The 24120-nt window shown below is 45.3% G+C and overlaps 1 protein-coding gene across 5 annotated transcripts in view; it reads left to right on the top strand.

Annotated features, from left to right (window-relative positions):
- The window catches only part of intu (inturned planar cell polarity protein), a 50831-nt gene that overhangs the window by 11735 nt on the left and 14976 nt on the right, over positions 1 to 24120 (top strand). For all 5 annotated transcript variants that reach the window (XM_046319029.1, XM_046319027.1, XM_046319026.1 and 2 more), the window contains exon 4: positions 13987 to 14205. In XM_046319029.1, coding sequence (XP_046174985.1) covers positions 13987 to 14205 — 219 coding nt within the window. The remainder of the gene's footprint in view (positions 1 to 13986; positions 14206 to 24120) is intronic.

Here is a 24120-nt window from a genome sequence, read left to right as displayed (position 1 = left end):
ACTTTCTCACCTGGTTGGAATTCTCGTTGTTGGGCCCCCCGGTTGTAGACACGCTCCTGGGCATATTGCGCCTGGGCCATGTGCTCTCTCACCCTTGGCCAAATCGCCATCATCCTCTCCCTCATCTTCTCCACATGTTCTACTATGCTGCGATGGGGGGTCGGCTGCTCTTCCCAGACCTCCTTGGCTAGGTCCAGCAGCCCGAGGGGCCGATGACCATACAGGAGCTCAAAGGGGGAGAACCCAGTGGATGCTTGGGGTACGTCGCGCACTGAAAACATTCGGTGGGGCAGCAGCTAGTCCCAGTTCCTCCCTTCTCTCTCGGCGACCTTCTAGGCATCTGTTTTGCAGTTTTGTTGAAGCGTTCCACCAGCCTGTCGTGGGCTGGATGGTACACACTGGTGCTCACCTGTTTTATTCGTAACAGATTGCAGACATCTTTCATCACCCGAGGCATGAACGCGGTGCTCTGGTCCGTCAGGATTTCCTGCGGAATACCCACCCGGCTAAATAAATGGAAGAGCCCCCGTGCGATACCTTTTGCTGCCGCCATGCATAGCGGGATTGCCTCAGGATACCGCGTGGCGTAATCCACGATGACCAGGATGTATTGGTGTCCCCTCATGGTCTTCACCAACAGACCCACCAGATCCATTTCCACCCACTTGAATGGCACTCCTATAATGGGAATGGAAACCAAAGGGTTTCGATAATGCATCCTCGGAGCTGTGATCTGGCACTCCAGGCAACTACAGCAGTAGTCCTGCACGGCGCGCTTGACGCCGGGCCAATGGAACTTGTTCCCGATCCGCTCCCTGGTTTTCTCCATCCCCAGGTGTGCCCCAAGCAGGTGGGTGAGGGCAAGCTGCAACACAGTCCTAACATACTGGCTGGGTATGAGTAACAAGTCTTGTCTCCCCATTATGCTTTACTACCTGATACAATAAATTATGCTTGATTGCGAAATGGGGGTAGCGCCAAGCACTTATCCCAGGTAACAGTACGCCATCCACCGCAATCACCTGGCCCCTAGCATTCTGGAGATTGGGGTCTTCTAACTGGGCCATCCCAAACTGACCCGTGAGGATTCTAGTGTCGGGAGGTCCATCTAGGGCCTCCACCTCCATAAAGGGTAGCCTGAGATCTTCGTCGCACAGTGGCTCGCTTGACGGAGTGGGGTTGTCTCCGTCCTCTGGGTCCTACTCGGGCCCAGTGGACACCTCTCGTGGCGGGGGTTGCACAGGCCACCGTCCTTTTTCCTATTTTCACACCACCCGTGCTCTCCTCCCCAGGTCCCTCCTCCACAGGTTCTGGAAGAGAGGGCAGTCTTGACCGAGGAGAATGGACACAGGTAGGTTAGGGACAGCTCCCATGCGTATCTGGCACTCCCCCCTTGGGGTGGTTATCCTCACTGGCACCGTTGGGTACCTCTTAATGTCCCTGTGTACACAGGACACCGTCACCTCCTCGTCCCCCGGTTTCTCCTTCCCCTCTCATGTGAGCCACTGCGGGTGGGCCAGGGTCACCATGCTGCCGTAGTCCAGCAGAGTGCTGGTGTCGATGCCATCGATTTGAACAGGAACCATCGGAGTGGCTGTCTCGGTGTGCGCCCAACAGGAGGTGACGTAACTCGACATCCGGGTTACCCCAGAGCTGGGGGTGCCCCAGCTCACCGCCCCCCTCACCGCGTCTCCTCTCCGCTCGGGCCTCTCAGCAGGTCCTGGGTGTTCTGGTGAATTTCCACCGGGTCAGCAATTCCTCCAGGCTCTGGGGGTTCTGCATGCTCACCGTCTTCGTCATCTCTTATGGCAGGTTCTGAAGGTATTTATCCAGGATGAGCATCTGGAGGGACGGTACTTTAGTCAGTAGACAGCCATTGGTCAGGCACACCAGGTCGCTCATCTGAGCACAGGGGGAAAGGGTGGGGTCAAAGGCCCAGCCGTGAACCAGTTGTGCACGGTGTGCGAGATTGAACCCATAAAGGCTCAATATCTCCCGTTTGAGTCCCTCATAATTTTCGGCCTGGTCAGTGTTCAAATCAAAGTAGGCCTTCTGGGCCTTCCCAGAGAGGTAGGGTGCCAACAGGCTGGGCCACTTGGGCTGGGTCCATCCTTCCCGCTGTGCCGTCCTCTCGAAGGTGCACAAATGAGACTCCACGTCATCTTCCTCCCTTAACGGAACCAGGAACTGATTCGGGCCAGACTCCTGAGCCCTCCCAACCTTCAACTGGGCTACCTCCGCTACCAGTTTCCGGTTTTGTTGGTGCTGCTCCTCCAGCGCTTGCTCCTGGAGAGCCTGTTGCTTCTGCTGGCTGAGGATGAACTGAGCCACCAGCTCCTCCATGGTAATCTCTGTACGCTCGACCCCACGGCACCCAAAGCTACTGAGATACCCGCATTCTCCACCATATGTTGTAAACTGTGGGGTGTTGGGTTGAGCGGGCAGAGATAGACACAGAGACTGGGAGGTTTTAGTCCGCAAAAACAACTTTACTAGGACAGAAAATAAACATAACAAAGAAAATCACTTAGGTTTGGCTTGGTCCCTCTCCCCGTTCTCTGTCGCGGTGTGCTCCTTTTATTTGCCTCCATGGCTGGTTGGCACTTTCCTCTAATTACCTCCACATAAAGCTGTCCGTGTCGGGGTGCCCAGCTCCCGTATTCCCAGCAGAGGGAGCCAACGTCGCCTCACGTACCTCCCCTCTATTACCATCCCCCGGGGTAGACCTCCTGGGATACCACAATATATTAAAACAAGATTTTGTGTCACTGGTCTACACACAATACCCAATAATGTCAAGGTTGAATTATATTTTTGGAAATGTTAACAAATTATTTCAATATTAAAGCTGAAATGTATTCAGTCAAGTATTCAACCCCTTTGTTATGGCAAGCCTAAATAAGTTCAGGAGTAAAAATGTGCTTAACAAGTCACATAAGTTGCATGGACTCATTCTGTGTGCAATAATCGTGTTTAACATGAAAAAAAGCAGACATTGAATATCCCTTTGAGCATGGTTAAGTTATTAATTCCACTTTTAAGATGATGTCTCAATACACCCAGTCACTACAAAGATACAGGCGATTTGACCATGAGGCCAATGGTGACATTAACTTCTTATGGTATAGGGGACGCTTGCGTCCCACTTGGCCAAAAGCCAGGGAAAATGCAGCGCGGCAAATTCAAATAAATTTACATAAAAATCTAACTTTCATTAAATCATACATGTAAGATACTAAATTAAAGCTACACTCGTAGCTACACTCGTACACAACAGTAAACAAAGAGGGTAGCATATTTCAACCCTGCAGGCGCTACACAAAACGCAGAAATAAAATATAAAACATGCCTTACCTTTGACGAGCTTCTTTTGTTGGCACTTCAATATGTCCCATAAACATCATAATTGGTCCTTGTGTTCAATTAATTCCGTCCATATATACAAAATGTCCATTTATTTGGCGCGTTTGATCCAGAAAAAAAATGCTTCCAAATTGCGCAGCGTCACTACAAAATATTTCAAAAGTTGCTTGTAAACTTTGCCAAAACATTTCAAACTACTTTTGTAATACAACTTTAGGTATTTTAAAACGTTAATAATCGATCTAATTGAAGACAGGTTTATCTGTGTTCAATACAGGAAGACAACAAACCAAGCTACTTTTCAAGTCTTGCGCAACACTCAACAGTGTTATGCAGTTCCTAGATGGCCGTACTTCTTCATTGCACAAATGAATAACCTCAACCAAATTCCAAAGACTGGTGACATCCAGTGGAAGCGGTAGGAACTGAAAACAAGTTCCTAAGAAATATCGTTTCCCAATGAGAACCCAGTGAACAGACAGAGACCTAAAAGAAAAAAAAACTTCTGAACGGTTAGTCCTCAGGGTTTTGCCTGCTACATAAGTTCTGTTATACTCACAGACATGATTCAAACAGTTTTAGAAACTTCAGAGTGTTTTCTATCCAAATCTACTAATAATATGCATATCTTATATTCTTGGCATGAGTAGCAGGAAGTTGAAATTGGGCACGCTATTTATCCAAAAGTGAAAATGCTGCCCCCTATACCTTAAGTTAAAACAGTTAGAGTTTAATGGCTGTGATAGGAGAATACAGAGGATGGATCAACAACATTGTAGTCAGTCCACAATATTAATTTAAATGACAGAGTGAAAAGAAGGATGCATGTACAGAATAGAAAATGTTCCAAAACATGAATCCTGTTTGCAATAAGCCTCTAAAGTAAACCTGCAAAAAAATGTGGCAAAGAAATTCACTTTATGTCCTGAATACAAAGTGTTATGTTTGGGGCAAATCCAACACAACACTGAGTACCACTATTCATATTTTCAAGCATGGCGGTGGCTGCATCAAGTTATGGGTATGCTTGTCATCGACAAGGACTAGGGAGTTTTTTGGGGATGAAAAGAAATGGAATACAGCTAAGCACAGGCAAAATCTCAGGCGAAACCAGGTTCAGTCTGCTTTTCAACAGACACTGGGACACAAATTCACCTTTCAGCAGGACATTAACCTGAAACACAAGGCCAAATATATACTAGAGTTGCTTACCAAGACGACATTGAATGTACCTGAGTAGCCTAGTTACAGTTTTGACTTAAATCAGCTTGAAAATCTATGGCAAGAATTGAAAATGGCTGTCTATTAATGATCAACAACCAACTTGACAGAGCTTGAAGAATACATTTATTTTTTTACGTGAAAATATTGTACAATCCAGGTCTGCAAAGACTTTCCCAGAAAGACTCAGCTGTAAATACTGCCAAAGGTGATGCTAGCATGTATTGACTCGGGTGGTTGAATACTTATCTAATCGAGCTATGTTAGTGTTTTATTTTTTTATAATTATAACATTTAAGAAAATGATCTTCCACTTTGTCATTACAGAGTATTTTGTGTTTATTGTTGACAAAAAAAGGACAATTAAATCAATTTTAATCCCACCTTGTAACACAACAAAATGTGGAAAAAGTCTAGGGGTGTGAATACTTGCTGAAGGCACTGTATCTATAATCTCTGTGTGTGACTGTTTTAGGAATTTTATGTTTGTCCATATTTAATTTGCTCCCTTGATCAAAGATGTCTTTAAGTCTCTGTAAATCCATTGTAGGAGGAATGGTTGAGTGGAATGGCGCTCACCACTGAGTACAGACATCTTCTCCCATTCCATTTGGCTTCGATCAGCTGTCAAAACCTATATAGTAGGTAACAATCTCCACCTTTTTACATGAGGAAAACTATCCAATTCTGAGATATGGTGCTTTGATCGCCATTCAGGAAACTGCTCAAGCTTTTTGCTCATTTGTCTCCCCACACGGTCAAAACAGGGCCTCGAGAAGGAGGAATTTGTAAATGACAGTGTGTCTGGGGAGTGATGGCGTTTGCAACGAGAGAGGGAGACAGAGACAGAGGTAGAGGTAGTTGTTTGGGATAACCACAGGAAAACGACCATTACGCTGTGGTCACTGAGAGAACCGCTGTTTAGAAGACTCGGACAGATAGCAAATTACACTGTAGAGAAGAGAGGAGAAGAATAGATGAGAGGAGAAGAGATGAGAGGAGAAAAAACAACAAGGCCTCTTGTCGGTCCGTCGCGGCTTAGGACGGAGCTACTGTAGAACTGGCATACTCCGAGGAAACTTAAACTTTGGTGGTGGTTCTCTCTGTGTGCATATGTGTGTTTTTCTGTGAGTGTGGCTTCATGCGCAGCTGGCCAGCTGTATGTATGTTGGCACTTTTGCGTGTGTGAACGTCCGACCACCCAGGTAGAGCATGGTAGACAGTAGCTACAAACTGTAGCAGCAGTTTGTATAAAGGTTTGGACCACCATGCCCTCTGCCTACCCTCATAGTAAAGTATTACTGATGATACTGTACTCTCTCTCTCTCTCTATCAATTCAATTACATTCAAAGGGCTTTATTGGCATGGGAAACATATGTTTACATTGCCACAGCAAGTGAAATAGACAATAAACAAAAGGGAAATATACAATCAGAAATGAATAGTAAACATTACTCACAAAAGTTTCAAAAGAATAGAGATATTTCAAATGTTATTGTTATGTACAGTGTTCACCCTACGGTGAAGCATGATGTTGGCAGCATCATGCTGTGGGGATGTTTTTCAGGGGCAGGGACTGGGGGACTAGTCAGGATCGAGGCAAAGATGAATGGAGCAAAGTACAGAGATATCTTTGATGAAAACCTGCTCCAGAGTGCTCGGGACCTCAGACTGAGGCAAAGGTTCACCTTTTCTACAGGACAGTAACGCTAAGCACACAGCCAAGATGATGCAGGAGTGGCTTCGGGACAAGTCTCTTAATGTCCTTCAGTGGCCCAGCCAGAGCCCGGACTTGAACCCGATCGAACATCTCTGGAGAGACCTGGAAATAGCTGTGCAGCAATGTTTCCCAGCCAACCTGACAAAGCATGAGATGATCTGCAGAGAAGAATGGGAGAAACTCTCCAAATACAGATGTGACAAGCTTGTAGCATCATACCCAAGAAGACTCAATGCTGTAATCACTGCCAAAGGTGCTTCAACAAAGTACTGAGTAAAGGGTCTGAATACTTATGTGAATTTGATTTTTCCGTATTATTTTAATATATTAGCAAAAAAATGTGAAGTTTTTGCTTTGTCATTATGGGGTATTGTGTGTACAGTCGTGGCCAAAAGTTTTGAGAATGACACAAATATTAATTTCCACAAAGTTTGCTGCTTCAGTGTCTTTCGATATTTTTGTCAGATGTTACTATGGAATACTGAAGTATAATTACAAGTATTTCATAAGTGTCAAGCTTTTATTGACAATTACATGAAGTTGATGCAAAGAGTCAATATTTGCAGTGTTGACCATTCTTTTTCAAGACCTCTGCAATCCGCCCTGGTATTTAACTTCTGGGCCACATCCTGACTGATGGCAGCCCATTTTTGCATAATCAATGCTTGGAGCTTGTCAGAGTTTGTGGGTTTTTGTTTGTCCACCCGCCTCTTGAGGATTGACCACAAGTTCTCAATGGGATTAAGGTCTGGGGAGTTTCCTGGTCATGGACCCAAAATATTGATGTTTTGTTCCCCGAGCTACTCAGTTATCACTTTTGCCTTATGGCAAGGTGCTCCATCATGCTGGAAAAGGCATTGTTCGTCACCAAACTATTCCTGGATGGTTGGGAGAAGTTACTCTCGGGGATGTGTTGGTACCATTCTTTATTCATATACTGTGTTCTTAGGCAAAATTGTGAGTGAGCCCATTCGCTTGGCTGAGCAGCAACCCCACACATGAATAGTCTCAGGATGCTTTACTGTTGGCATGACACAGGACTGATGATGGCGCTCACCTTGTCTTCTCCGGACAATATTTTTTTCCAGGACTTTACCCCAGTCCTCAGCAGTCCAATCCCTGTACCTTTTGCAGAATATCAGTCTGTCCCTGATGTTTTTCCTGGAGAGAAGTGGCCTATTTGCTGCCCTTCTTGACACCAGGCCATCTTCCAAAAGTCTTCGCCTCACTGTGCGTGCAGATGCACTCACACCTGACCGCTCTCATTTTTGAGAAAGCTCTGTACTGGTGGTGCCCGATCCCGCAGCTGAATCAACTTTAGGAGACGTCCTGGTGCTGGATGTTCTTGGGTGCCCTGAAGCCTTCTTCACAACAATTGAACCGCTGTCCTTGAAGTTCTTGATGATCCAACAAATGGTTGATTTAGGTGCAATCTTACTGGCAGCAATATCCTTGCCTGTGAAGCCCTTTTTGTGCAAAGCAATGACTGCATGTGTTTCCTTGCAGGTAACCATGGTTGACAGAGGAAGAACAATGATTCCAAGCACCACCCTCTTTTTGAAGCTTCCAGTCTCGTATTCAAACTCAATCAGCATGACAAGTGATCTCCAGCCTTGTCCTCGTCAACACTCACACCTGTGTTAACGAGAGAATCAATGACATGATGTCAGCTGGTCCTTTTGTGGCAGGGCTGAAATGTAATGGAAATGTTTTTGGGTGATTCAGTTCATTTGCATGGCAAAGAGGGACTTTGCAATTCATCTGATCACGCTTTATAACATTCTGGAGTATATGCAAATTGCCATCATACAAACTGAGGCAGCTGACTTTGAAAATTAATATTTGTGTCATTTTCAAAACTTTTGGCCACGACTGTAGATTGATGAGGGGAAAAAAACGATTTAATACATTTTTCGAATAAGGCTATATCATAACAAAATGTGGAAAAAGTCAAGGTGACTGAATCTGTAGTTTAAGTATGAAAGAGAATGAATAAACAGATAAATGTAGTTTTATTTAAAATGGTGTTTGTGCTCCACTGGGTTCTTGTGGCACAGGTCATACATCTTGCTGCTGAGGTGGCACACTGTGGTATTTCACTTAATAGATATGAGAGTTGATCAAAATGTGATTCTTTGTGAGTGTGTGTAATCTGAGGGAAATATGTGTGTCTATTATATTACATTTGGCAGGTGGTTGGAAACTGCGGTTTCGGTTTCCACCTTGTTTTGTGGGCAGTGGCCATATAGTCTGTCTTCTCTTGAGAGCCGGATCTGCCTATGGCAGCCTCTTTCAATAGCATGGCCATGCTCACGGAGTCTGTACATAGTCAAAGCTTTTCAACGTTTGGGTCAGTCAGTGATCAGGTATTCTGCTACTGTGTACTCTCTGTTTAGGGCCAAATAGCATTTTTGTTAATTCTTTCCAATGTGTCAAGTTTTTTGTTTTCTTTTTGTTTTTGTTTTCCTTTTTGTTTTCTCATGATTTGGCTGGTTCTAATTGTGTTGCTGTCCTGGGGCTTTGTGGGGTCTGTGAGTGTTAATGAACAGAGTTCCAGTACCAGCGGGCTAAAGGGACTCTTCTCTAGGTCCATCTCTCTGTAAGTGATGGCTTTGTTATTGAAGGTTGGAGAATCCCTTCCTTTTAGATGCTTGTAGAATTGAATTGCTTTTTCTCTGGATTTTGATCATTAGTGGGAATCCTCCTAATTTTCCTCTGCATGCATTCTTATTTACGTTGTACACAAGGATGTTTTTGCAAATTTCAGCATGCTGTCTCAATTTGGTGTTTGTCTCATTTTGTGAATTCCTAGTTGGTAAGTGGACCCCGGACGTCAGCAATGGGTTCTATAACTGATTCAAGTATTTTTTGACAGACCTTAATTGGGACGTAAAATGTTATTTTTCTTTTGATTGCGTAGAAGGCCCTCTCAGATCGTTCACAGCTTTGTGGAAGTTAACTGTCGTGCTGATGTTTAGACCGAGGTAGGTATAGTTTTTTGAGTGCTCTTGGGAAACAGAGTCTAGGTGGAATTTGTATTTGTGGTCCTGGCAACTGGAGCTTTTTTGGAACACCATTATGTTTGGCTTACTGAGATTTACTGTCAGGGCCCAGTTCTGAAGATCTGAAGATCTAGGTGCTGCTGTAGGCCCTCCTTGGTCAGGGACAGAAGCACCAGATCATCAGCAAACGGTAGACATTTGACTTCATGGTGCACAAGACACATCTGATTCTGTTATGGAGGCCATAGGGATGGTACAGTCCATCACTCTTAAATGTGATACTGAAATTGTATATGGTTATATTATGTAAAAAATAATGGTGCAACACTTATAAATCAAATATTATTTTATAACATGCGCTTTCTGCAGGGTTGGATACGGTCGCTGTCTGCGGTTCTGGAACAATCTTCAGTGCGTCGTAGAATTGGCGCCTTTTCCTATGTTGCTATCCTGTTTGGGCTCGGCGTCCCGCTGGCGGGACAACTTCCGTTGAAACTGGAGGGCGCGCAATTCAAATAAATAATCATAAACATTATGGATATTAAACATTTAGGTACATGCAAGTGTCTTATATTGGTTGAAAGCTTAAATTCTTGTTAATCTAACTGCACTGTCCAATTTACAGTAGCCATTACAGTGAAAGCATGCCATGCGATTGTTTCGAGGACGGCGCCCCATATTAAAATATTTTTCCACCAACACGGGTTTCATAAATTCACAAATGGCAATTAAATATTCACTTATTTTTTGAAAATCCTCCTCTGGTTTGTCATCCAAACCGTCCCAGCTATAACATGTAGTGTTGTTTTGTTAGATAAAAATCCTTCCTTATATCCCAAAAAGTCTGTTTAGTTGGCGCCATCGATTTGAGTAATCCACTCGTTCAACATGGAGAGAAAGGAATCTGAAAACCTACCACTTTGTTTCAACAAGTCAAACTACGTTTCTATTAACTCCTCAGATACCCTAAAATGTAATCAAACTATAATATTTCTTACAGAAAGAAGTATGTTCAATAGGAAACCGATTTTAGCAGGTGTGTCTTCATCGCTCGCCCAAACACAAATTTCCAAGACTGTGTCCCTGTTCTAAAACTCATATTTCTTATTCGTTTTGGAAGTTACAGGCCTGAAACGTTGAACATAGACTGCCGACAGCATGTGGAAGCCATAGGAATTGCATCCTGGGAGCTAGAATTCAGTATGCCCCTATACTTTCCATTGTAAGAGCATGGACTCTCAAAATAGAAATTCTGGTTGGTTTTTCTTTCTACCATATCTATTGTGTTATAGTCTCCTACATTATTTTTAACATTTCTACAAACTTCAAAGTGTTTTCTTTCCAATGGTACCAATTACATGCATATCCTGGCTTTAGGGCCTGAGCAACATGCAGTTTACTTTGGGCACGTCAGTCAGGCGGAAATTGAGAAGAAAAAAAGGGCCTAGCCCTTGTTCTTAACTGACTTCCATAGTTAAATAAAGGTTCAATTAAAAACAGACATCCCTGTGTTTTGAGAGAAATGTCTGAGTTTGACAGGTGTTGTTCACGGTTTGAGCAAGAAAACAATAACTGATTCGATAAATTGAATGAAGTTGCGCATAGTGCTATCGGAAATTATTCAGACCCCTTGACTTTGACGTTTTTGCAAATGTATTGAAAATAAAAAAACATACCTTATTTAAATTCAGTACCAGTCAAAAGTTTGGACACAGCTACTTATTCAAGGGTTTTTATTTATTTTTACTATTTTCTAGTAAATAGTGAAGACATCAAAACTATGAAATAACACATATGGAATCATCTAGTAACAAAAGTTTTTTTTTTTACATGGTTTTATATTTGAGATTCTTCAAAGTAGCCACCCTTTGCCTTGATGACAGCTTTGCACACTCTTGGAATTCTCTCAACTAGCCTCACAAGGTAGTCACCTGGAATGCATTTCATTTAACAGGTGTGTATTGTTAAGTTCATTTTTGGAATTTCTTTACGTCTTAATGCGTTTGAGTCAATCAGTTGTGTTGTGACAAGGTAGGGGGTATACAGAAGATGGCCCTATTTGGTAAAAGACTACGTCCATATTATGGCTAGAACCGCTCAAATAAGCAAAGAGAAACAACAGTCCATCATTACTTGAAGACATGGTCATTCAGTTCGGAAAATTTCAAGAACTTTGAAAGATTCTTCAAGTGCAGTCGCAAAAACCATCAAGCTCTATGATGAAACTGGCTCTCATGAGGGCCGCCTCAGGAAAGGAAGACCCAGAGTTGCCTGTACCAGCTGAGACACAGGGGTAACCTACTATACTATGCTATGCTATGCATGCTAAGAGTCGAGGAAAGACTGACCACATCGCTTCTTGTTTTTGTAAGAAACAATCATGTGTTAGAAATTCCAAATTGTTTGCATAGTCAACTTACACACAGCAAGGACACACACACACTTACCCCACCAGACATGCCACCAGGGGTCGTTTCACAGTCCCCAGGTCTAAAGCAAATTCAAGGAAACGTACAGCATTAAACCGAGCCATGATTGCATAGAACTCCCTTCCATCTCATATAGTGCAAGCGAACAGCAAACCTGGTTTCAAAAAAACAAATAAAGGAACACCTCTTTTTGTGTGTACGTACTGACATGTACGTGTAACTGCTAGATGCACACACACTACATGTTCATGTTTTTAAATGTATGTCAATTGTAAAGTATTTTGTCTGTAATGTAATTTCCCGTTATGTCGGACCCCAGTAAGACCAGCTGTTGCCATTGGCGACGGCTAAGTGGGATCCTAACAAAATGAAAAACTACGCAAATCAACAATGTTGGATTGATGTAAGCATGGACTTTCTACCATTTTTCTGACACCAGTCCATTCATTTGTGATCCATTAGGGCAGTGAACAGTTCTTGGAGAGATAATCAGACCATTGTCAGTGTTGAAGACGCATACGCACACACACACACACACACATCTGGTCTCTGGTCCTGATTTGTCTTGATTAAAGTCAACCAGAAATCCTTAGCAGACCTCTCAAGTGGTGACTTCCCAGAGCCAGCCCGGTGCGTATGTGCATCTAGTGTGTGTGTGTGTGTGTCTACACAATTATTTTCGGCATTTGTACAGTGTGTTGGAGTTTTGAGGCTGCGTGTATGTAGGCCATAGTATTTAGGGTCTGTGTTGAAATGTGAGAATGACAGACATTAATATTCATCTATAAATTTGTCAAGCATGAATCTCCACCATACTGTTTCTGTATGTGTTTCCATTTGTGTGTGTGTGTGTGTGTGTGTGTGTGTGTGTGTGTGTGTGTGTGTGTGTGTGTGTGTGTGTGTGTGTGTGTGTGTGTGTGTGTGTGTGTGTGTGTGTGTGTGTGTGTGTGTGTGTGTGTGTGTGTTGTACAGTGTGGAATGAGCTCTGAGAATTACAGAGAGTTGTGCAGCTCTATGTTCTTCTGTCACTGTTCTGGGGCCTGCCTTGTGGTGGGATCTGTTTCTGATTCACACAAACCCATGTCGCCTCACTTTCAGTGGTCAGGAGGAATATAATCTCTCTCTCTGACAATCAACATTATTCTGTTTACGCTCCTTCCTCTTTTCCTAAGTAAATCACATCACTGATGGCTCTGTATACGGGATTTAACTGAACCCTTTCCTGTAGTGCCAGGCCAAACCATGAAATGGGGAGCACATGAGTTAAGCTGCAGCCCTAATGGACAGGATAAAATGCTGTTTATGACCATATTATGATCACAGTGTAGTTCCCATGCTGATTCTTGCCAACAGTGATTCTTCAGACTCGTACAAACTCACTGCTGGCTTATGTTCTGTAGCCAAACCCACAACGGGTCTTTTTTAAAGTGTTCAGAAAGGAAAAACTACGTAGAATGTGGTGGAAATATGATGATGATCTCTTTGGATAGCTAACTTGCTTTGTCTCTCTCTCCCTTCTCTCTCTTTCTTTCTGCCTCTTTCTTTCTTTTCCAATTCCCCCCACTCTCCCTCTCTCTCGCTCTCCCTCTCTCTCGCTCTCTCTCTCTCTCGCCCTCTCCCTCTCTCTCGCCCTCCCTCTCTCTCTCGCTCTCTCTCGCCCTCCCTCTCTCTCTCGCCCTCTCTCTCTCTCTCGCCCTCTCTCTCTCTCTCGCCCTCTCTCTCTCGCCCTCTCTCTCTCCCTCTCTCTCGCCCTCCCTCTCTCTCTCGCTCTCTCTCGCCCTCTCTCTCTCTCTCGCCCTCTCTCTCTCTCTCGCCCTCTCGCCCTCTCTCGCCCTCTCTCTCTCGCCCTCTCTCTCTCGCCCTCTCTCTCTCGCCCTCCCTCTCTCTCTCTCTCTCTCGCCCTCTCTCTCTATCTCTCTCTCTCGCTCTCTCTCTCTCTCGCCCTCTCTCTCGCCCTCTCTCTCTTCTCTCGCCCTCTCTCTCTCTCGCCCTCTCTCTCTCTCTCTCGCTCCCTCTCTCTCTCTCTCGCCCTCTCCTCTCTCTCGCCCTCTCTCTCTCCCTCTCGCCCTCTCTCTCTCTCGCCCTCTCTCTCTCTCGCCCTCTCTCGCCCTCTCTCGCTCTCCCGCCCTCTCTATCTCTCTCGCCCTCTCTCTCGCCCTCTCTCTCGCCCTCTCTCTCGCCCTCTCTCTCGCCCTCTCTCTCTCTCTCTCTCTCTCTCTCTCTCTCTCTCTCTCTCTCTCTCTCGCCCAGGTGAAACTGACCCTGGTGACAACCAGTGCAGGAGGACCAGGGCAGGGGGGTGTGGACGTGTCCTCTGCCCCCAGGCTCAGGCCCTCTCCCCCGGTCAGCCAGCTGGTGCGTCTGCTGTGGGGCGAGGACACGGCGGAGCTCCAGATGTCTATAGGACACATCCCTCACATCGTCATGTACCTGTCACTCAAACTGGACTCCGACTCCCCCCTGGAAGAGGTCAGTTCAGTAGGTCTCAGAAATGCACCCTGTTCCCTATATAGTGTACTGCTTGGTACGAACACATTCGACCAAGAAGCAAAACCCGAAATGAAATATAAAACGTATTGTGCATCTAACTGTAGTTCAATGTCAGCTAAGTGCTTTCTTCAGGCCCAGTGAAAAGCACCTCATGGATGCAGTTCATTTTATACAATCAATAAATGAGTACTTGACTGCATTAAGAGTCATTAAATGTAAAAAAAAATATATATATATGAAAAAATACCCATGTAGGAAATTCCTTAGCTCACACCTCATAGATACAGTGGGGCAAAAAAGTATTTAGTCAGCCACCAATTGTGCAAGTTCTCCCACTTAAAAAGATGAGAGGCCTTTAATTTGCATCATAGGTACACTTCAACTATGACAGACAAAATCAGGGAAAAAATCCAGAAAATCACATTGTAGGATTTTTAATGAATGTATTTGCAAATTATGGTGGAAACTTGATGTCTCAAGTTTTGAGGGAGCGTGCAATTGGCATGCTGACTGCAGGAATGTCCACCAGAGCTGTTGCCAAATAATTGAATGTTAAGCCGACTCCAAACTTGTTTTAGAGAATTTGGCTGTACGTACAACTGGCCTTACATCCACAGACAACGTGTATGTTGTTGTGTGGACGAGCGGTTTGGGAATACAGATGCATATCTGTATTCCCAGTCATATAATTTATTCATTTCAATTGACTGATTTCCTCATGCAGTGGCTTGTGAATGTTTTCACCCCCCTTGGCATTTTTCCTATTTTGTATCCTTTAAACCTGGAATTAAAATGTATATATTTTTTTGGGGGGGGGGGTGGTATCATTTGATTTACACAACATGCCTACCAGTTTTAAGATGCAAAATATTTTAAAATAATAAAACAAGAAAAAAAACTGAATTTGAGCGTGCATAACTATTCACCCCCCAACGTCAATACTTTGTAGAGACACCTTTATCAGCATTTACAGCTGCAAGTCTCTTGGGGTATGTCTCTTTATGCTTGGCACATCTAGCCACTGGGATTTTTTCCCATTCTTCAAGGCAAAACTGCTCCAGCTCCTTCAAGATGGCTGGCTTCCGCTGCTGTACAGCAATCTTTAAGTCATACCACAGAGTCTCAATTGGATTGAGGTTTGGGCTTTGACTAGGCCATTCCAAGACATTTTAATGTTTCCCCTTAAGCCACTCGTGTTGCTTTAGTAGTATGCTTAGGGTCATTGTCCTGTTGGAAGGTGAACCGCCGTCCCAGTCTCAAATCTCAGGAAGACTGAAACAGGTTGAAACAAGAAATTACCTGTATTTAGCGCCACCCATCATTACTTCGATTCCAGTTTCCCAGTCCCTGCCGATGGAAAAACATCCCACAGCATGATGCTGCCACCACCATGCTTCACTGTGGGGATGGTGTTCTCGGGGTGATGGGAGGTGTTGGGTTTGCGCCAGACATAGCGTTTTCCTTTATGGCCAAAACACTCATTTTTAGTCTCATCTGACCAGAGTATGTTCTTCCATCAGTTTGGGATTCTCCCACATGCCTTTTGGCGAACACCAAACGTGTATGCTTGTTTTTGTCTTGAAGCAATGGGATTTTCCTGGCCACTCTTCCGTAAAGCCCAGCTCTGTGAAGTGTACGGCTTAAAAAGTGGTCCTTTTGGACAGATATTCCAATCTCCGCTGTGGAGCTTTGCAGCTCCTTCAGTGTTATCTCTGGTATCTTGGTTGCGCCTCTGATTAATGCCCTCCTTGCCTGGTCTGTGAGTTTTGGTGGGCGTCCCTCTCTTGGCAGGTTTGTTGTGGTGCCATATTCTTTCCATTTTTTAATAATGGATTTAATGGTGCTCTGTGGGATGTTCAAAGTTTCTGATATTTTTTATACCCCAACCCTGATCTGAACTTCTCCACAACTTTGTCCCTGACCTGTTTGGAGAGCTCCTTGGTCTTCATGGTGCCGCTTGCTTGGTGGTGCCCCTTGCTTAGTGGTGTTGCAGACAGTGGGGCCTTTTAGAACAGGTGTATATATACTGAGATCATGTGACGGATCACGTGACACGTACATTGCACACAGTTGTACTTTATTTAACTAATTATGTGACTTCTGATGGTAATTGATTGCACTAGATCTTATGTTATGGACTTCATAGCAAACGGGTGAATACATATGCACACACTACTTTTCTGTTTTTTATTTTTATTTTTTGAAACATTTTAATTTTTTTAATTTCACTTCACCAATTTTTACTATTTTGTGTTTGTCCAGTACATGAAATCAAAATTAAAAATACATTTAAATTACAGGTTGTAATCCAACAAAATAGGAAAAACGCCAAGGGGGATGAATACTTTTGCAAGGCACTGTATGAATTGTAACTCAATAATTTAATTTAAAATAAATTCAGTATAGTAGCCACACTTAATTTCAGACGCTCTCTCTCTTCTCTCTTTCTCTATCTCTCTCAAAATTCAAGTTCAAATTCAGATTGGTTCAGTTCATTTCAGTAGTAGTAATAATAGTACATTTGAAGTCAGACGTTTACATACACCTTAGCCAAATACATTTAAACTCAGTTTTTCACAATTCCTGACATTTAATCCTAGTAAAAAGTCCCTGTTTTAGGTCAGTTAGGATCACCACTTTATTTTAAGATTGTGAAATGTCAGAATAATAGTAGAGAGAATTATTTATTTCAGCTTTTATTTCTTTCATCACATTACCAGTGGGTCAGAAGTTTACATACACTCAATTAGTAAGCCATTTTGCCACAACTTTGGAAGTATGCTTCGGGTCATTGTCCATTTGGAAGACCCATTTGCGACCAAGCATGTCTTGAGATGTTGCCTCAATATATCCACATCATTTTCCTTTCTCTCATGATGCCATCTATTTTGTGAAGTGCACCAGTCCCTCCTGCAGCAAAGCACCCCCACAACATGATGCTGCCACCCCAGTGCTTCACGGTTGGAATGTTCTTCAGCTGTACTTCGGCTTGCAAGCCTCTATTTTCCCCCAAACATAACGATGGTCATTATGGCCAAACAGTTCTATTTTTGTTTCATCAGACCAGAGGACATTTCTCCAAAACTTACGCTCTTTGCCCCCATGTGCAGTTGCAAACCATAGTCTGGCTTTTTTATGGCGGTTTTGGAGCAGTGGCTTCTTCCTTGCTGAGCGGCCTTTCAGATTATGTTGATATAGGACTCGTTTTACTGTGGATATAGATACTTTTGTACCTGTTTCCTCTAGAATCTTCACAAGGTCCTTTGCTGTTGTTCTGGGATTGATTTGCACTTTTCTCACCAAAGTACACTCATCTCTGGGGAGACAGAACGCGTCTCCTTCCTGAGCGGTATGACGGCTGCGTGGTCCCATGGTGTTTATACTTGCATACTATTGTTTGTACAGATGAAGGTGGTACCTTCAGGCGTTTGGAAATTGCTCCCAAGGATGAACCAAACTTGTGGAGTTCTATAATTTATTTTCTGATTCCTTGGCAGATTTATTTAGATTTTCCCATGATGTCAAGCAAAGAGGCACTGAGTTTGAAGGTAGGCCTTGAAATACATTTACATTTACATTTACATTTAAGTCATTTAGCAGACGCTCTTATCCAGAGCGACTTACAAATTGGTGCATTCACCTTATGACATCCAGTGGGACAGTCACTTAACAATAGTGCATCTAAAACTTAGGGGGGGGGGGTGGGGTGAGAGGGATTACTTAACCTATCCTAGGTATTCCTTAAAGAGGTGGGGTTTCAGGTGTCTCCGGAAGGTGGTGATTGACTCCGCTGTCCTGGCGTCGTGAGGGAGTTTGTTCCACCATTGGGGGGCCAGGGCAGCGAACAGTTTTGACTGGGCTGAGCGGGAGCTGTACTTCCTCAGTGGTAGGGAGGCGAGCAGGCCAGAGGTGGATGAACGCAGTGCCCTTGTTTGGGTGTAGGGCCTGATCAGAGCCTGGAGGTACTGAGGTGCCGTTCCCCTCACAGCTCCGTAGGCAAGCACCATGGTCTTGTAGCGGATGCGAGCTTCAACTGGAAGCCAGTGGAGAGAACGGAGGAGCGGGGTGACGTGAGAGAACTTGGGAAGGTTGAACACCAGACGGGCTGCGGCGTTCTGGATGAGTTGAAGGGGTTTAATGGCACAGGCAGGGAGCCCAGCCAACAGCGAGTTGCAGTAATCCAGACGGGAGATGACAAGTGCCTGGATTAGGACCTGCGCCGCTTCCTGTGTGAGGCAGGGTCGTACTCTGCGGATGTTGTAGAGCATGAACCTACAGGAACGGGCCACCGCCTTGATGTTAGTTGAGAACGACAGGGTGTTGTCCAGGATCACGCCAAGGTTCTTGGCGCTCTGGGAGGAGGACACAATGGAGTTGTCGACCGTGATGGCGAGATCATGGAACGGGCAGTCCTTCCCCGGGAGGAAGAGCAGCTCCGTCTTGCCGAGGTTCAGCTTGAGGTGGTGATCCGTCATCCACACTGATATGTCTGCCAGACATGCAGAGATGCGATTCGCCACCTGGTCATCAGAAGGGGAAAGGAGAAGATTAATTGTGTGTCGTCTGCATAGCAATGATAAGAGAGACCATGTGAGGTTATGACAGAGCCAAGTGACTTGGTGTATAGCGAGAATAGGAGAGGGCCAAGAACAGAGCCCTGGGGGACACCAGTGGTGAGAGCGCGTGGTGAGGAGACAGATTCTCGCCACGCCACCTGGTAGGAGCGACCTGTCAGGTAGGACGCAACCAAGCGTGGGCCGCGCCGGAGATGCCCAACTCGGAGAGGGTGGAGAGGAGGATCTGATGGTTCACAGTATCGAAGGCAGCCGATAGATCTAGAAGGATGAGAGCAGAGGAGAGAGAGTTAGCTTTAGCAGTGCGGAGCGCTCCGTGATACAGAGGAGAGCAGTCTCAGTTGAATGACTAGTCTTGAAACCTGACTGATTTGGATCAAGAAGGTCATTCAGAGAGAGATAGCGGGAGAGCTGGCCAAGGACGGCACGTTCAAGAGTTTTGGAGAGAAAAGAAAGAAGGGATACTGGTCTGTAATTGTTGACATCGGAGGGATCGAGTGTAGGTTTTTTCAGAAGGGGTGCAACTCTCGCTCTCTTGAAGACGGAAGGGACGTAGCCAACGGTCAGGGATGAGTTGATGAGCGAGGTGAGGTAAGGGAGAAGGTCTCCGGAAATGGTCTGGAGAAGAGAGGAGGGGATAGGGTCAAGCGGGCAGGTTGTTGGGCGGCCGGCCGTCACAAGACGCGAGATTTCATCTGGAGAGAGAGGGGAGAAAGAGGTCAGAGCACAGGGTAGGGCAGTGTGAGCAGAACCAGCGGTGTCGTTTGACTTAGCAAACGAGGATCGGATGTCGTCGACCTTCTTTTCAAAATGGTTGACGAAGTCATCTGCAGAGAGGGAGGAGGGGGGAGGGGGCGGAGGATTCAGGAGGGAGGAGAAGGTGGCAAAGAGCTTCCTAGGGTTAGAGGCAGATGCTTGGAATTTAGCGTGGTAGAAAGTGGCTTTAGCAGCAGAGACAGAGGAGGAAAATGTAGAGAGGAGGGAGTGAAAGGATGCCAGGTCCGCAGGGAGGCGAGTTTTCCTCCATTTCCGCTCGGCTGCCCGGAGCCCTGTTCTGTGAGCTCGCAATGAGTCATCGAGCCACGGAGCGGGAGGGGAGGACCGAGCCGGCCTGGAGGATAGGGGACATAGAGAGTCAAGGGATGCAGAGAGGGAGGAGAGGAGGGTTGAGGAGGCAGAATCAGGAGATAGGTGGGAGAAGGTTTGAGCGGAGGGAAGAGATGATAGGATGGAAGAGGAGAGAGTAGAGGGGGGAGAGAGAGCGAAGGTTGGGACGGCGCGATACCATCCGAGTAGGGGCAGTGTGGGAGGTGTTGGATGAGAGCAAGAGGGAAAAGGATACAAGGCAGTGGTCGGAGACTTGGAGGGGAGTTGCAGTGAGGTTAGTGGAAGAACAGCATCTAGTAAAGATGAGGTCGAGCGTATTGCCTGCCTTGTGAGTAGGGGGGAAGGTGAGAGGGTGAGGTCAAAAGAGGAGAGGAGTGGAAAGAAGGAGGCAGAGAGGAAAGAGTCAAAGGTAGACGTGGGGAGGTTAAAGTCGCCCAGAACTGTGAGAGGTGAGCCGTCCTCAGGAAAGGAGCTTATCAAGGCATCAAGCTCATTGATGAACTCTCCGAGGGAACCTGGAGGGCGATAAATGATAAGGATGTTAAGCTTGAAAGGGCTAGTAACTGTGACAGCATGGAATTCAAAGGAGGCGATAGACAGATGGGTAAGGGGAGAAAGAGAGAATGACCACTTGGGAGAGATGAGGATCCCGGTGCCACCACCCCGCTGACCAGACGCTCTCGGGGTGTGCGAGAACACGTGGGCGGACGAAGAGAGAGCAGTAGGAGTAGCAGTGTTGTCTGTGGTGATCCATGTTTCCGTCAGTGCCAAGAAGTCGAGGGACTGGAGGGAGGCATAGGCTGAGATGAACTCTGCCTTGTTGACCGCAGATTGGCAGTTCCAGAGGCTACCGGAGACCTGGAACTCCACGTGGGTCGTGCGCTGGGACCACCAGAGTAGGGTGGCCGCGGCCACGTGGTGAGGAGCGTTTGTATGGTCTGTGCAGAGAGGAGAGAACAGGGATAAACAGACACATAGTTGACAGGCTACAGAAGAGGCTACGCTAATGCAAAGGAGATTGGAATGACAAGTGGACTACACGTCTCGAATGTTCAGAAAGTTAAGCTACGTAGCAAGAATCTTATTGACTAAAATGATTAAAATGATACAGTACTGCTGAAGTAGGCCAGCTGGCAGTGGGTGCGTTGTTGACACTACACTAATCAAGTCATTCCGTTGAGTGTAATAGTTTCTGCAGTGTTGCTATTCGGGGCTAGCAGGCTAGCTAGCAGTGTTGTTTACGTTACGTTGCGTTAAAAGAACGACAATAGATGGCTAGCGAACCTAGAAAATCGCTCTAGACTACACAATTATCTTTGATACAAAGACGGCTATGTAGCTAGCTAAGTAGCTAGCTACGATCAAACAAATCAAACCGTTGTACTGTAATGAAATGAAGTGAAAATGTGATACAACCTGTGAATGCGACCGGGTAGTTGAGTTCTATACAGAAGACGTTGGCTAGCGTTGGCTAGCTAGCAGAGTCACCTACGTTAAGGACGACAAATAGCTGGCTAGCTAACCTCGGTAAATTAAGATAATTAAGATAATTAAGATAATCACTCTAAGACTACACACTCTAAACCTAAACAACACAATTATCACCTCCAATTGACTCAGGCTAATTGACATAATTTATCAGAAGCTTCTAAAGCCATGGCATAATTTTCTGGAATTTTCCAAGCTGTTTGAAAGCACAGTCAACTTTATTGTATGTGAACTTTTGACCCACTGGAATTTTGATGCAGTGAGTTAAAAGTCAAATAATCTGTCTGTAAACAATTGTTGGAAAAATGACTTGTGTCATGCACAAAGTAGATGTCCTAACCAACTTGCCAAAACTATAGTTTGTTAACAATAAATTTGTGGCATGGTTGAAAAACGAGTTTTAATGACTCCAACTTAAATGTATGTAAACTTCCGATTTCAACTGTACATACTGTGTAATCATGTATACAGGTACAACACTACTGTTGTTGTATGGTGGAATCTTCGGTTTATTACATTTAATTAAATAAAAACAGAATGGCTAGTAAATCAACAACAACACATAAATGGATGATTGTTACACTATGTATTACTGCCAGTTATATAGAATGTCAACTCTTCATGGGATTAATTCTCTCTCTCTCTACACCAGTACTCTCTCTCTCTACACCAGTACTCTCTCTCTCTCTACACCAGTACTCTCTCTCTCTCTCTACACCAGTACTCTCTCTCTCTACACCAGTTCTCTCTCTCTCTCTCTCTCTCTCTCTCTCTCTCTCTCTCTCTCTCTCTCTCTCTCTCTCTCTCTCTCTCTCTCTCTCTCTCTCTCTCTCTCTCTCTACACCAGTTCTCTCTCTCTCTCTCTCTCTCTACACCAGTTCTCTCTCTCTCTCTCTCTCCAGTCTCTCTCTCTCTCTACACCTCTCTCTCTCTCTCTCTCTCTCTCTCTCTACACCAGTTCTCTCTCTCTCTCTCTCTCACCAGTTCTCTCTCTCTCTACACCAGTCTCTCTCTCTTCTCTCTCTCTCTCTCTCTCTCTCTCTACACCAGTTCTCTCTCTCTCTCTCTCTCTCTACACCAGTACTCTCTCTCTCTCTCTCTCTCTCCAGTTCTCTCTCTCTCTCTCACCAGTCTCTCTCTCTCTCTCTCTCTACACCAGTCTCTCTCTCTCTCTCTCTCTCTCTCACCAGTTCTCTCTCTCTCTCTCTCTCTACACCAGTTCTCTCTCTCTCTCTCTCTCTCTCTCTACACCAGTTCTCTCTCTCTCTCTCTCTCTCTCTCTCTCTCCAGTTCTCTCTCTCTCTCTCTCTACACCAGTTCTCTCTCTCTCTCTCTCTCTCTCTCTCTCTACACCAGTCTCTCTCTCTCTCTCTCTCTCTCTCTCTCTCTCTCTCTCTCTACACCAGTTCTCTCTCTCTCTCTCTCTCTCTCTCTCTCTCTCTCTCTACACCAGTTCTCTCTCTCTCTCTCTCTCTCTCTCTCTCTCTCTCTCTCTCTCTCACCAGTTCTCTCTCTCTACACCAGTTCTCTCTCTCTCTCTCTCCAGTTCTCTCTCTCTCTCTCTCTCTCTCTCTCTCTCTCTCTCTCTCTCTCTCTCTCTCTCTACACCAGTTCTCTCTCTCTCTCTCTCTACACTCTCTCTCTCTCACCAGTTCTCTCTCTCTCTCTCTCTCACCAGTTCTCTCTCTCTCTCTCTCTCTACACCAGTTCTCTCTCTCTCTCTCTACACCAGTTCTCTCTCTCTCTCTACACCAGTTCTCTCTCTCTCCAGTCTCTCTCACCAGTTCTCTCTCTCTCTCTCTCTCTTCTCTCTCTCTCTCTCTCTACACCAGTTCTCTCTCTCTCTCTCTCTACACCAGTACTCTCTCTCTCTCTCTCTCTACACCAGTACTCTCTCTCTCTCTCTACTCTCTCTCTCTCTCTCTCTCTACACCAGTTCTCTCTCTCTCTCTACACCAGTTCTCTCTCTCTCTCTCTCTCTACACCAGTTCTCTCTCTCTCTCTACACCAGTTCTCTCTCTCTCTCTCTCTCTCTCTCTACACCAGTTCTCTCTCTCTCTCTACACCAGTTCTCTCTCTCTCTCTCTCTCTCTCTCTCTCTCTCTCTCTCTCTCTCTCACACCAGTACTCTCTCTCTCTCTCTCTCTACACCAGTACTCTCTCTCTCTCTCTCTACACCAGTACTCTCTCTCTCTCTCTTCTCTCTCTACACCAGTACTCTCTCTCTCTCTACACCAGTTCTCTCTCTCTCTCTCACCAGTTCTCTCTCTCTCTCTCACCAGTCTCTCTACACCAGTTCTCTCTCTCTCTACACCAGTTCTCTCTCTCTCTCACCAGTTCCAGTCTCTCTCTCTCTCTACACCAGTACTCCAGTTCTCTCTCTCTCTCTCTCTACACCAGTACTCTCTCTCTCTCTCTACACCAGTACTCTCTCTCTCTCTCTCTCTACACCAGTACTCTCTCTCTCTCTCTCTACACCAGTACTCTCTCTCTCTCTCCACCAGTCTCTCTCTCTCTCTACACCAGTACTCTCTCTCTCTCTCTCTCTCTCTCTACACCAGTTCTCTCTCTCTCTCTCTCTCTCTCTACACCAGTTCTCTCTCTCTCTCTACACCAGTTCTCTACTCTCTACACCAGTTCTCTCTCTCTCTACACACACCAGTCTCTCTCTCTCTCTACACCAGTACTACTCTCTCTCTCTCTCTCTCTACACCAGTACTCTCTC

Source organism: Oncorhynchus gorbuscha, linkage group LG21, assembly GCF_021184085.1.
Source record: "Oncorhynchus gorbuscha isolate QuinsamMale2020 ecotype Even-year linkage group LG21, OgorEven_v1.0, whole genome shotgun sequence".
Taxonomy (NCBI): Eukaryota; Metazoa; Chordata; class Actinopteri; order Salmoniformes; family Salmonidae; genus Oncorhynchus; species Oncorhynchus gorbuscha.
Note: the sequence above shows the minus strand (reverse complement) of the source record. Positions and strands in the feature narration are given on the sequence as shown.